The following is a 14100-nucleotide window of genomic DNA, read 5'->3' as shown; positions in this document are numbered from 1 at the left end:
CTTGTTTAATTTTTTCATATACCTTAAGTTTTTCCTGAAATTCTGCCAACGTTTTACAACCATAAGGAATATCTTTATTAAATGTAGAATCCTTTATACCATTAATAAAATATTCAAATAAAGCGGCGTTTTCAATATTACCTTTGGAACATATATTTTTAATTACAAAAAAATATTCATATAGAGATTCTTTTTCCTGCATTTTACGTTTTGATAATAATTTGTGTAACTGAGCAGAGTTATACTGAACACCAATATTCATTTACTAATAAAGCCTTAACTGCATTCCACGAATTAATTTTCATTTCACTTTCAATAAATAATTTTGCTTTACCAGTTAAAGATCTTTTGGCGAATATCAGTTTCTGTAATTCATTTAATTTTAACAAATTAGATACATCCTCAAAGTTTTGAATGAATTTGTCAACCGAATTATACGGATTACCATCAAATTTAGAAATCAAGCTTTCAATATCATTAAAATTTATATACATATTTGAAAACTGTGAAAACGGAAATTGAACTGATGACTTACTAATATTTTGTTTTAGCTCATGATCTTCATCAACAGCAGTAAAAGAAGAGTCGTTGAAAATTCGAACAGTTGATGCATCGATTTCACTATTAACAGAAGTATTCCTTCTTTCATCCAATATTGCTTCATATTCCTCTATTCGTTGCTTGTAATTTAATCCCGACTCTGACACCAATTTTGTGGGTACTTTAGTTTCGAAATCACAATTCATATTCAAACAAAACACATTTAATAAAACATTAATACATCTATAAGATCATTGATCTATTAATACAGCATCTATAACATCTTACATCTATTAACAGAACATATATATCATCGTATATATATTAACGCAACATCCATAACATCTTACAGATCCTCTCATAAAACAAAGTGGCGAGAGTTCTATCAGTTTCATTCGTGCAGTCAACAGCTAAAAATTAAACAGCGCGCGAGGAAAAATATTAAGCTATGGATTTAAAATTCCACATGTATATCTATGGTCTATATAACATCTATATATGTATAAGCAGGATTAGTCTTTTGTTAAATTTCGAAGAGTAAATTATACCGATCATTTGAAGCATAAAAGTGCATTATATCCCAGGAAATGAACCCGAATACCTATGTAAATTTGTAAATTTTAGACTCAATAAAGATGACTTAATCCGTTTCGTGTATATAAAGATCTTAGGTCAGATGTCACCTTTATGATGAGTAGAATAGAGTAAGGTTGGTGCACTGCAAATTCCGATAGCTAGTAAAAATTTTAGCAAGCCACTGCAGCTGCAACGAAATGTAGGAAATACGTCCAAGACATTCAGATTTTATGGATTAACTAGCGAGCTGCGGCCAATGAATGAAATGTTAATGAAATCAGTTCTATAGACACATGAAATTTTTTTTTCAATATGAAGGAAATAAGGTTTATATTCTCAAAATATTTCAGCTTCATTTTGACTTCACTCGATTAACTTTATTCTATTCTTGAAAAAATCTTAAATTGTTTCAGCATTATGTTAGCTTGATTCATTTCACGTTGTCTTGCAAAAATTGCAGTGTTTCAGCTTTATGTTGGCTTGACTAACTTCAGCTTTTGTTAAGAACATTTCATAAAAAACATCACTGTGGAAAAACACAGAAACTGTGAAGGACGAATAAACAAGCCACGTGATTCAAAATTCGTGAAAATGTTTACTCTACCTGAAATGCTAGCCCTCTTTTCTATGTTTAGAAAAGAGGGCTAGCAATGCTAAAATTCCACCTCGTAACGCGCTTCAGCACGCCAAACAGCAATGAAGCTTAGCGAAAAAAAGGAACTTTGAGGAGGAGATAATAAGCGTTTTCAGAATTTTTAATTAATATCTTGGCTAATTAAAATCGTATGAAGATAAAAATGGTCGAAATGGCCTTTTTTTCGGGGGGGGGAATCCGGAAGTGCCTCTTCCGAAACTCAATTTCCCGCCGTTCCGGAGGAGATGATGTTACAAACAAACAGACAGACAGACAGACGTGCACAGATTTTAATAGTATAGTTATTTACAGAGGAGAAAACAGAATAAACTCATGACCTTCAAGGAAATTTTGTGGGAATTCATCTCAAAGGACAATTTTGTTAAAAAATAAACCCTACATCAGAAACATGATAGCTATCAAACAATTCAACAGACGTTTTCACGGGTTGCAAGACATTGTTGAAGTTACTGATATTCATCCTTGTGTGTACACATTGAAAGGACTTTTCAGAACTGATGAAAAAAGAATAAGTGAATTTGGACATTATTCATTGCCTAAAATAAACATTGCCTGGAAAAAAAAAGAAAAGATTGGCTAAAAGAAATAAAATGGTTATCTCTGATCAAGGGGAGGGCATAAGCTATAAATGTTACGAGTTTTACGTAAGTTAGCATATCTTTTCTAGTGCAAATATAATAATTTGAGCTCAAAATAATTCTTATGAGAACTGTTTTCCACTTTAAATTTTTTCACTTCAGAAATGATAGTTCAAATTAGTACTATCCCATTTTTATAAAACTCGGCGTGCTTCCTATTTATTCCGTTTTCTAACGCACGCACGAAAGGAAATTCCACAGTGTGAATAATATTATCTAATAATGGATCTAATAATAACCTCCTTTTTAGTCAAAACCTTTACTCAAGAATCACTCTATCAACTCTCTCAACTCTATCAAGAATTTCCAAGAACTTTTCATTCAAGTCATCCTAATTCATTCAAATACTATTTCTCATCAACTTTTATTCAATTACTGCTCTTCATTCTCCATAATCAAAAACTATACTCTTATTCTAAACTGTTTACAAAACTTAACATTCTCAGTCCTATTATTCTCCTACATTATGTTATTCATTTTCAAAATTTGTAATGATCTTCTTAAGTATTTACTTACGTATTTATGTTTCATTTACTTACATATTTATTTAGGTATTATGTATTTATATGTTTAATTTTTAAAAATTTTTATTATATGATTCTTAAAATTCTAATACTATATTGACTTCATATATAACAACATTGTATTTAGGCATTCATCTAATTCTAAATTTTTAATTTTTATTTATTGTATCTATTCATGCATTTATATATTTATTTCATGATATTTAATTTTTTATAGGTAATTATCAAACTCTAAAACTTTATTGAATTTTATATATAACAACACAGTTGGTAGATGATTCCACCAGTTGAGCATAAAAGCTGAATGTCTTAAAGGCGGTGCAGCTATTCATCTGATAGTAAATAAATAAATAAATAAATAAATAACCTCCTTTTTTAAGTTACAGCATGATAAAAACGCCGTAGTAATTAGTCTTCTATTATCTGTAATATTGATGCCCTTTAAAATATCCTTTAAACAATGCTACAAGCTCTAGAAAGAAGCATATGTTTAATTTTATGTTTTGAAATATGCATCAATGTTTCCTGTAGCATTTTTGAAACATTCCTCTGATTTTTAGGACTTAATTAACATCTTTGTAAGATAATAAGAATAATTTATTTCCAATACTGCTACTCTGTCTTTAACGTTAAGGAAAAACTAAAGCTGAAATTGTGATTAAAAATGTTTGTATATTACGTTTTTTAAAACGTTAGCTCCGACCATATTCGGATACCCTAAAAATGCAATATCTCAATAATAATATGGTATCGCTCATCATTTTTTATACTGGTTTAGGAGTAAACAGGAACTAAATTATACAACAGTTTTATTAGTGTGGTGCAGTGCGGTGTAGTTTTCTTCATTTTTTTAAAATTTACTGTTAAATATTTTAAGAAATATATGTTATATTTAAAGTTTAAGTAATCTGGCCAAATCATTAAAGTAATCTGTCCAAATCTTTAAGTAATCTGTCGTAAAACTTTCCGTATATTTAGGTTCCGAAACAAATGAATCTTCTGCCAACCTTCGTACCAGACGAGCATTTGCGTTGTTCTGTGGATGCAGTTCCAGGTTTGAGAGTTAAAAGTGAAGCGCCAACTGGTTCCGCCCAACACGTGGACGGTGCTTCCCTAGGAGCACTCGTGGAAGACAAAGGAACTCCGCAGGCACCTATCAAAATCTGCCACAGTCACATCAACGTAAAAGTAAGACTTCTTTGTTCTCATGTACAGATGCATTTCATAAACTAAGCGAGCTGCCTAATTTTTGATTAATTTATGTAATAATCCGTAATTGATAGATTATGTCATGTTAGCGCTGAGGGCCAGTTTAAGATGTATGTTGATGTCGCGAATAATAGACGCAGTTTGAACAATTTTCAGAAATGTTTTTTTAAACTATAAGTACTGATTATTTCATCTTACCTACATGGACCAAAAAATTTACTCGATGTATCAGATGTTGCTCCCAGGCTCAACGCACATCCTAAAGACAATCCCATCCTCTCCAGTACTTAATGTCACGTGCTAGTATATCCTTAGGAAATCCCTTCTAGATCCCCTCGACAATGTACGAGATAGTGAAAGGATTTAATGTCGTACTTATAATATCCTTAGGACGTCCAGGGATACCTTTCCCAAACATACTCTCAGAACATCCTTTCTAGACCATATCGGCGATATACGGAATGATTTAGAATCTAAAATCGTACTTTCAACATCCTCAGGGCATCCTGGATTATCCCCCCCCAAAACTTTCTAAACACATCTTCTGAGTGTTTAAAGTCGCACTACAGTGTAACCTAACAGCATCTTGCTAGGAGTTACAGCCGAAAACATCTCCGAGAAAACGCAAGGCGAAAACGTCATGGTACAAAATATCGTGGAAGAAAGGAAAGCAAAGAGAAAACTTCTCAGTTCTAAAACATCGTCGTACAAAATATAGTCGTCAAAAATAAAGCAGTTCGAAAGCTTTGCAGTTTAAAAACATCGTCGTCTAAAATATCATAGTGAAAAATAAAGCACCTACAAATCATCGCATGACAATAACATCCCACAGATGCGATTTTCAAGCTTTAAAAGTTGTAAATGCGTATTCGCATAAAGCTTTGGAAGCGCAAGAAATGTTAGGGGCACTCAAGAATAAACGGAAACAAAACAAGATATAATTTTCATCAAAACAATATCAGATTAAAAACGTGAAAAAAGTAATTTGATAATTAACTAAGCAATATTTATATAGGTAACCTCATGCAGTTATTTACCTTCCTTTTTATAAAAACTTTTACGCTGTGTTTTTCGTGAAAATTATGAGTAAAACTTGGTGAAAAAGATTAATTTATTAAAGACCTTTCTTAGTTAACTACGTGAATTTAAAATTATATTAAGTGCTGTAAGTTGTATTAACATTCTACTCATTTTCAATTTTTAAATGTGTGCGATGCGAATTTGTGCGATGTTATCGTCATGCGATGATTTGTAGGTATTTTTTTTACCACGATATTTTCTACGACGATGTTTTTAAACTGACAAGTTTATGAAACGCTTTATTTTCGAAGACGATTTTTGTACCATGATGTTTTAGAACTGCGATGTTTTCTCCTTGCCTTCTTTTCTTCATAGGTTATATTTTGTTGCAGACAGTCACTGTGTGCAGTTTCCCGCAATCGAAGACAACACGGCGTTAGAATCACGTCTATCTATTCTCACGAGCTTGTGGCGTTGCGTGGCCCCAACTTGCCCCAACAGTAGTAGTGACTGCTATGAACTGGAAATTACGCAAACTCTTAAGAAGGGTTTAACTCCCTTTTTATTCCACTTTAGAAGTTACAGATGCATTCACTTGACGCTCACAAACTACGCCGACCCGGCGGTTAAATAAAAAGAGAAAAGTACAACTAAAAATAAATAACAGGATGCATAAATAATGAAGTCACTATCTACGAGGCTCTATAATTTCAACTATCTTAACTACGTTCTAAGATACAGCTGAGATTCAGCAAACTTTCGGATTGAGAAGTTGAAAGTTTCAACTAACTGCCGGAGTAGGCACACAGGCCGAAACACGCGGTTCTTAAATTTCTACCTAGCAACCTTCACGCTCGTGAATCAAGAAGCACACCTACAAACTCGTTTCCCTTCTATTTAACTCAAAATACTTCTGCTAAAAATTTGAATACTCTGCTCGTTCTACTAAAATTTACATACTCTGGCATTGGCAATTCCAGGGGAAAGTAAAGGCTTGACAGGAAAGATAGCTTAAACTTAAAATAAATGTTAGTTAAAATAAATATAAACCCTACATTTGCCGCTGCCAGAATTTGGAAAACTTGGAAGCAGGTCCTAGAAACGACCTGTTGAAAAAGTTTCCATATTCTGATCTAAAACTCAGGAGCCTCGTTTACATAAAACAAACTGTTTTCTCAAAAATTAGAATAAATTTCTGTAGGTACATAATTTTACCATCTTTTCTTACAGGAACCTTTCCTGGTCTTCACCAATCAAACTTTTCTCTTCCTTCCAGCATCTGGAAGGAATAAGTATCAGTATCTTCTAAATACATTATGATTTACACTTTCTTAACACTGGATAAAGTTTTTCGATTTTGATCGTTTTATTTTCCTTAATTAACTGCTTAATTCACATTCATTCAAGTATTGAAACATGAAATTAACTTTACCCTGGTTCTCCACCATGTGTGGTGTCAAACGGGAATATTCGTGTTTTTGTATTACAACACTTCCCCTAACCACAACGATTTGTTAGAATTCCAACAACCAAATAGACACACCTTAATCGACATACTGAAACTCGATGAGCTATGTTTAACATTCTTAAAATTCAAGTGTAGGTGGAGAACCCTACAAAACACATTCATTCTAATTCCCCCTCATTCATCTTTAGACATGCAGGCTTTCGCTCTAAAGCATGATTTTATCTACAGTTTAATACTTAAATTTGAATTCATTTCTTTCGAGTATTTACTTTTAGCATCTAAAATTTTATGCTTCTAGACTAAATTCTACTTTTACATAACTTTCAAGTATTTACGTATATTTACAAAATACTAATACATATGATTTTTACAATTTACCATACAATGAATAAGATAAAAATAAATTTTTACTTCACGCATTCTTCGCCAAGCTGGCGGCACTGAAACTAAATTTTTCATTAATACAAGAATACGAAGTTATTTTACTTTCGGCCAAATTTTGGCTTTAACATAACAGAATTAGTCTTTCGACCAACAGAAACTGCTTGTTCTTAGATTTTATACTTAAAGAAAATAATACTTTTGCCTTAGCTAAATAAAGTAAAACAAAACTAAGTCTCAACCGAGACAAATTGACTTCCGTCAAAACATAGAACTTCGTATTTACGCATAACATTTCGGAACAAAAGAAAAAATTTATAGAAGATTTTAACTTATCTTTGAGTTTTCGATGCTTGGAACTCCGACATCCTCTTCTGTCAGAACTGCTCCCACGTTATGGAATCCATGGAAGTCAATCATCTCCTTTGGGTTCTTCGAGTTTCGTCCATGGTGATTTTTCTTTTTCGCCCTCTGTACGCCGGCCTCTTGGAGTGGTAGTCTTCGGGTTCCTGTCTTTTCCGTTTTGCCCCTGAACGGCTGGTCTTGGCGGCCTCTGGTCTGGAATCGTGCTTGAATTTCTTCTGTTGGTGGTGGTCTTTTCGTTCCTCCTTCTGTCTTTTTGTTCTCGTGAACGGCGGCTTTGTTTGCTCCTGACTATCTGGCCCTGGAAGTGGTTTCCTCGACGAAGAATTTCTACTGCGGGACGCTGTAACTGGTCTTTTCCTATTTACCAAAGATTCTTTACGCGGCGGCGTTGATTTCTTTTATTAAATGCTGGAGTCTGAACATTTTCTTTTCTTCTTTTCGGGACCGTAGCACGACTTGTAGAAGGGCTAGGTTCCTCTTCTGTTCTCTGCTTCTTGGGTGGTGGAGCGGGTGGCGTTACTTCTGCACCTTCCACTTCTTTTGCGCTTGAGACCTGCAAGAAACTTTTAAGGATTTCAAAATTTTTTGATTATAATATTTTTTCACCTGGTCGGGACTTGCTTTACAAATTTCCCCTCTCTCGTTCTTAAGGTACAATACGACTCCCTTGATTTCCTGAATTACATAGGGGCCTTCAAATTTTGGAGCTAACTTTGCAGTAAAATTGTCTGGGGCACTTGATAAAGAAAATTTCCGCTTTAACACTTTATCCCCAACTTTAAAATCTGCTTCACGGCGTTTCCGATCATAGTACAGTTTCTGTCTATTTCTTCCCGTATCCGAACTTTTAACCGCCTGGTCACTGAGTTTCTGTACATCCTTTCGTTTGAATTCTTGCTCTCTTTGTTACACAAAGAATAATTTATATATTGGCGTAATTAACTTCCGTCTTAAAAATAATTCTGCTGGAGTTTTTGCCGTAGTATCATGATTTTCTGTTCTTAAACCATAAGCTAACTCATTTAAGTAGCCATCCCAGCGCTTGTGATGTGTGCTACCATCTTCGAATTATTTTACAATATTTTTATTAACCTTTTGCGATGTTTGCTGTGGTCTATACGGAACGATTTTGATATGGCATATGCCAAGTCCAGTGCAAATGTTTTCAAATATTTGGCTAACGGATTGTTTACCGTTATCGCTAATGACTTTTATCGGTGCACCGTATTTTAAAATGTATCTGTAAGAATGCATCAAGAAAACGATTTTTATTAAACTTACTCTGGGGGAAAGGACCAAGAAGATCTATGCCTAAAATTTCATTCGGAAATGTAGCGCAAATGTTATTTAAGTACCCGGCCGGGCTGTAATTAATATCATTTATTAACTGACATTGATTGCAGGACCTGACATAAGCAGTTACTATTTTGTATAATTGCGGGAAATATACCGCCTCGCGTACCCTTTTTAAAGTCTTTCTGACCCCTAAATGACCCGCTGTTTTCGCGTCGTGTAATTCCTTCAAAATGCTTAATCGAAGCGAGGCTGGGATGACTGGTTCATATTCGAAATTTTCGTTTGTTGTTTTCGTATAAAATAATAAATTATCTATTATTTCATAGTTTCTGCTCTACTTTTAACGCATCGATATCTGTGTGTTCAAAGCTTTCGGGGTCTTTCAAATACGCATAGATACTTCCAAACTCATGATCAGCTTTCAATTCAGCAATAATTGTTTCTCTAGAATCTGAAATTTTTGAAGTCAACACAGCGCATTTGAGTTCATTGCCTTCATCGTCCAGTAAACCCGGCGGTTAAATAAAAAGAGAAAAGTACAACTAAAAATAAATAACAGGATGCATAATTAATGAAGTCACTATCTACGAGGCTCTATAATTTCAACTATCTTAACTGCGTTCTAAGATACAGCTGAGATTCAGCAAACTTTCGGATTGAGAAGTTGAAAGTTTCAACTAACTGCCGGAGTAGGCACACAGGCCGAAACACGGGGTTCTTAAATTTCTACCTAGCAACCTCGTGAATCAAGAAGCACACGCTCGTGAATCAAGAAGCACACCTACAAACTCGTTTCCCTTCTATTTAACTCAAAATACTTCTGCTAAAAATTTGAATACTCTGCTCGTTCTACTAAAATTTACATACTCTGGCATTGGCAATTCCAGGGGAAAGTAAAGGCTTGACAGGAAATATAGCTTAAAATAAATGTTAGTTAAAATAAATATAAACCCTACAAGCCTACTATCATTCCAGCATGCAGTAGCCTTCTCTTCAGCTGCAATTTGCTGCTGCTTGAATTCTGTCAATGTATGCCAAGTATATGTCAAAATTTTGTATACATCAAAATCAAATTTTTATTGTGATATAAAATTTTGAATAAACGTGGTCCCACTAAGTGAGCAATGAAGCTGAAAGTCTTCATGGTGGCACAGCTGCTCACCCAGTGGTCTCCTGTCTCCTGCATGACTAAAAGCCATTTTGGGTTAAGATACGTGACTGCTATTAGAGGGGCGGGAGACTGTTATTTGGGCAATTGTTACTTCAAATCAAAAAAGTATAAAGTACCTTATATAGTAGAAGAAAATGCCACACGCCATTTCTTTCTACCAATATGCTACATTTACTTTAAAATGCGCTTGAGCTACCAGTCTCCTAGGTATCTGTGTACTGTGCGATATCAGGAATAAAGAAGAAATACAAGATTTCTTAAAATTAATGAAGCAACTTCCACAGGGTTAAAAGGAAATATCAGCTTCACCCTTGCATGGAGTTTATAGAGCCATTAGGTTATTTTGAAGCAGGAGACGTGAAAAATGTTCAATGACCGCGCCGGGACTCGAATCCTGAATCTCTCGAATGCGAGTCGAGTATGCTTCCAGTTACACCATGAAGGCATGCGGAAACAAGGAATATATAATGGGTAAAGTTGTAGAGACATCAGGTTATTTTGAAGCAGAAGATATGAAAAATGAGCATTGCCCTCGCCGGGACTCGAACCACGGACCTCTCGAATACGCGTCAAGCGTACTGACAACTACACCATGAAGGCATGCTAAGAAGGCGGGAGAAATAACTTATATATTCCTCTTTTTTAAAGGGCGACTGGGGAGTAGGTGACGCAATCACTAAATCCTAGTAGTGGAGAATCATCATTCACCACCTTTATTAATTCGGTCGCCACTGTAGAGACACTGGGTTATTTTGAAGCAGGAATGTGAAAAATCAGCAATGCCCTCGCCGGGACTCGAAACACAGACCTCTCGAATGCGCGTCGAGCGTGCTGACCGCTACACTATGAAAGCATGCTAAGAAGGTGGGAAAAATACCTTATAAAGTACCTTATATACTCCCCCTTTTAAAATTATCCCCGAAGATTAAGAGACCCAATCGCCAAATCCTGGAGGTGACGAATTATGGTCTACTACCCTTTTTTAGTTCGGATGCCACTTGTAGACTCATTAGGTTATTTTGAAGCCAGAGACGGGAAAGTGTGCATTGCCCTTGCCCTGGACCTCTCGAATACACGTAGAGTATGGTTTCAAATACACCACTAAGGCTTGCGGAAAGAAGGGCGAAAATGTCTTATAAGTTTAACCCAAAGCTTCCTGTCTAGCTGGATATGCTGAGCACTACATCAAAAGCCACATGGGAGAGATGTCTTTAATTCCTTACATTTCTCTCCTCCGCTTACAGAAATGATTGGAGGAAAGAAAGTTAGACCTTGTCCGTCAAATCAAGAAATCTAGAGACTAGTTATCTGTTGAGTTGCTAAATTCTGCAAGCAGGAAATCATGCAAAAACAGATGTCAACAATAAATAAAAACTATATTGTGTGCCGTAGCAATTGAATTAGAATTAAAAATGCATTTTAATTTAAAATTAATTGAAAAATTAAAGCATTCTAGGAAGGTAATTTTTCTTTATCTTGCTGTAGCCCTGGAGAATGATTTGGATTTGTTTTAAACATTATATTTTTACTGCACACAGCGGAAGAAGTAAATCTTAAAATGTACTATTGTTATGAATTTCGTATTTAGTTAGACATTTTTAGTAGAATTATAATTATTTTTTTTTTTATTTCCCCGTGCAATGCAGCGCGTGACAAATTTTAAGAGAAAGCTACACCGGAAAGGTAAAAATACAAGCGCACGTGCATTTAACATTGAATAAAAGTTTATCTCGGTAATTGATATTTAATTTACTTTCATATATGTTTTGTACTGTATTTAATTGCAATTTTAGCGAGGTATTTCTCCATGTGACAACTGGTCACGCCCCTTCGCCATTAGCTCCTGCCCTTCTGGACTCACACTTCGAACTTATTCTCTTTTCAGGGCCCAAAGAGCAAACATCTGATGACAGCCGGAACACATCAAGCAGAATGCTTGATAATCTCGGCATAAGTGTAACTTGGAACTTGGATGATATTTAGTTTGAATAAATGTAATTGGCTACTATGTTAGAGAGCTGAATTGCAATTTCTGGAAAGAAAAAAAGACCGCAATTCCGCTCTTTTTTTCTTTCCAGAAATTGCAAGAACTCTCTCGGCCGATTTAAAAAGATATAAAAGCCGTTGAAAAACATCTCAGCTCAGTTGCTGTTTAGATAACTGTTTTTGTTGATTGTAGCGAATTCGCGGTGAGATCGGATTAGCTTTCTCTGCGCTTCGGATTGCGTTCTATTTAATGTTTTAGTAGTTTAAAATATAGCTACTGATTATATTGCGTGATACTGCAATGCTGTACGAATATGTTTGAGGAAAAATCCAGAGTTTTTTTATATTTCTTGTGATAATAATAAATTTTATTAACTTTCTTTTTAAATCAGACTTATGCATTTAATCTATTACGAACCCACACGCACGCTACATTATGCTAAAAATACTAGGTCTTCTTTTGTAAAGGTTTTCTATTATTTGTCTTTCTTATCATAAGCGTCAAGACGACGGTCTTGAGACTGATGAATAATCGAAGTTCCAAGGTACTAAGAAACATCGATTCTAATGTCTCTAATTTCACTTTCAGGAGCTGCAGCGTCGATTTACGATGCCAGCAACCATGCCAGCGTCAGCTAACGTTTTGTGCCCGACATCCAATAACAATTATGCTATTCAAGGCAGCCCTCGTGGAGATTCCTGGTCGGCGGCTCGTCAGCGACAACGACGCTTGTCCAACAGAAAAGATCTCGCCAGGCCACTCTATAGAAAAGATATTTTCTATAGCGGAAGCATCGTAAATTTACCTCAGTACCGACAATCGCGAGCGGATATACGTTCCTACATGGCTAGTGTGACTACAATACCTCCTGATGCTTCGGATGATGAAGTAAATATTACCAAGACTTATGTTTAAGTATTAATAATTAAGTATCAAGACGCGTACTCTTCTAATTCAATATTAGTAACTTAACATGAAATATTACTTAGATTTTAAATCTTATCATTTAGTATATCAAATATCAACTGTTCCCAAGCCCCATATACCGAAGATAGTATATACTATCCTTAGCATATCCTAAGGATTGGAAGATAAAAAAATACTCTTGCAAATGAAGAATTTTCGAAAAACATAACTTATCGAATTTTTTAATATTTATTTATTGTGCAGCTGCTAATAATGACGAATTTTAAATAAAAATATTCATCAGTCATTTTTACTAGCAGCCCCGTAATTTTAAAAGAGGCTACAGTCGGATTTTTTAATCAAATCGAAATTCTAATGAATGCCATACTATGCAATTGAACAGATTGGAAGAGCCTGAAAGAAAGATTACATCACGTACTTCACTGTGCATTGATTGGAAGGAATTATCTTCCTAGGCCTTAGAAGCAGGCATTTTCTTTCTTTATTATACCTCTTCCTCCTTTCTGAAAAAACAAAAGTGATACTCACTAGATGTAGCGTACATATACGTAAGTATTTTTTTATATAAATAAAACACATCACATTCTACTTTATCAAACTTTATTGATAGTTATGCAATTTGTTTGAAGTGTGATAATTAAAGAAAAATATTTAAAAAAAAATCTGAAACGTTTCAGATTTTAAATTACGTCCATAGGGGCGTTTTTTTAACATTTTGTGTGTTACATTTATTTATTAAATATTACGTTCTTCGCATTTACACCATAAAATTCAGTTCAACAGCAGTATCGCAAAACAGTTTTAAAATGAGCATATCCTTAGAATTTTCGATGCAGAGACTCACGCGCTGGAGATAAAAATGTTTTTTTTGTACAACGTTGTCATTGCTGGCTTTGAAATGCTTGAGTTTGTTCATCAAAAATTTGTTAAAGTTTTACAAAATATGAAATTGATAATAAAACAAATTCCAAATTTCAAATTTGGTCTTCCACGTAGGAGGATTACGTCATTCAAAATTCGATGGCACTATGTACCGTTGTTTTATCACAATGCGAGAAATATACATACATTTACGCAGATTTTTCATTATTCAATTTCTTCAAATATAATGCAGGATTTGGTGGCAACAGTTTGAAAAGTGATTCGCCATTTATAGTGATTCGACGCAAAATCGCAAAACGAAAACAATACTCCTTCAGAGACAAAGCCCCTTTGGACTAAAAAAATGGGGGAGGGAACGGTAAAAACTTCGGATCAGTCTAACATGTCATAGAAGATGAGGTTTATGAGAAATATTTCCCACACCCGAAGTGGTAACTTTTTCAGTTTTGTCGCGATATGA

General features: G+C 34.7%; 2 protein-coding genes across 5 annotated transcripts in view; one reads left to right on the top strand and one right to left on the bottom strand.

The window, feature by feature from the left end:
- LOC118195308 (uncharacterized) overlaps positions 1-14100 on the bottom strand; it is a 294732-nt gene that overhangs the window by 217488 nt on the left and 63144 nt on the right. The gene's annotated exons all lie outside the window — the stretch shown is intronic.
- LOC118199623 (monocarboxylate transporter 12-B-like) overlaps positions 1-14100 on the top strand; it is a 173923-nt gene that overhangs the window by 146402 nt on the left and 13421 nt on the right. For all 4 annotated transcript variants that reach the window (XM_085811144.1, XM_085811143.1, XM_085811145.1 and 1 more), the window contains exons 6-7: positions 3912-4121; positions 12420-12719. In XM_085811144.1, coding sequence (XP_085667270.1) covers positions 3912-4121; positions 12420-12719 — 510 coding nt within the window. The remainder of the gene's footprint in view (positions 1-3911; positions 4122-12419; positions 12720-14100) is intronic.

The sequence above is a fragment of the Stegodyphus dumicola genome, chromosome 2 (assembly GCF_044657685.1).
Source record: "Stegodyphus dumicola isolate Sdum_Otavi_A_Nest chromosome 2, ASM4465768v1".
Lineage (NCBI taxonomy): Eukaryota > Metazoa > Arthropoda > Arachnida > Araneae > Eresidae > Stegodyphus > Stegodyphus dumicola.
The sequence above is the reverse complement of the archived record's forward strand: the minus strand, read 5'-3'. Positions and strand labels throughout refer to the sequence as shown.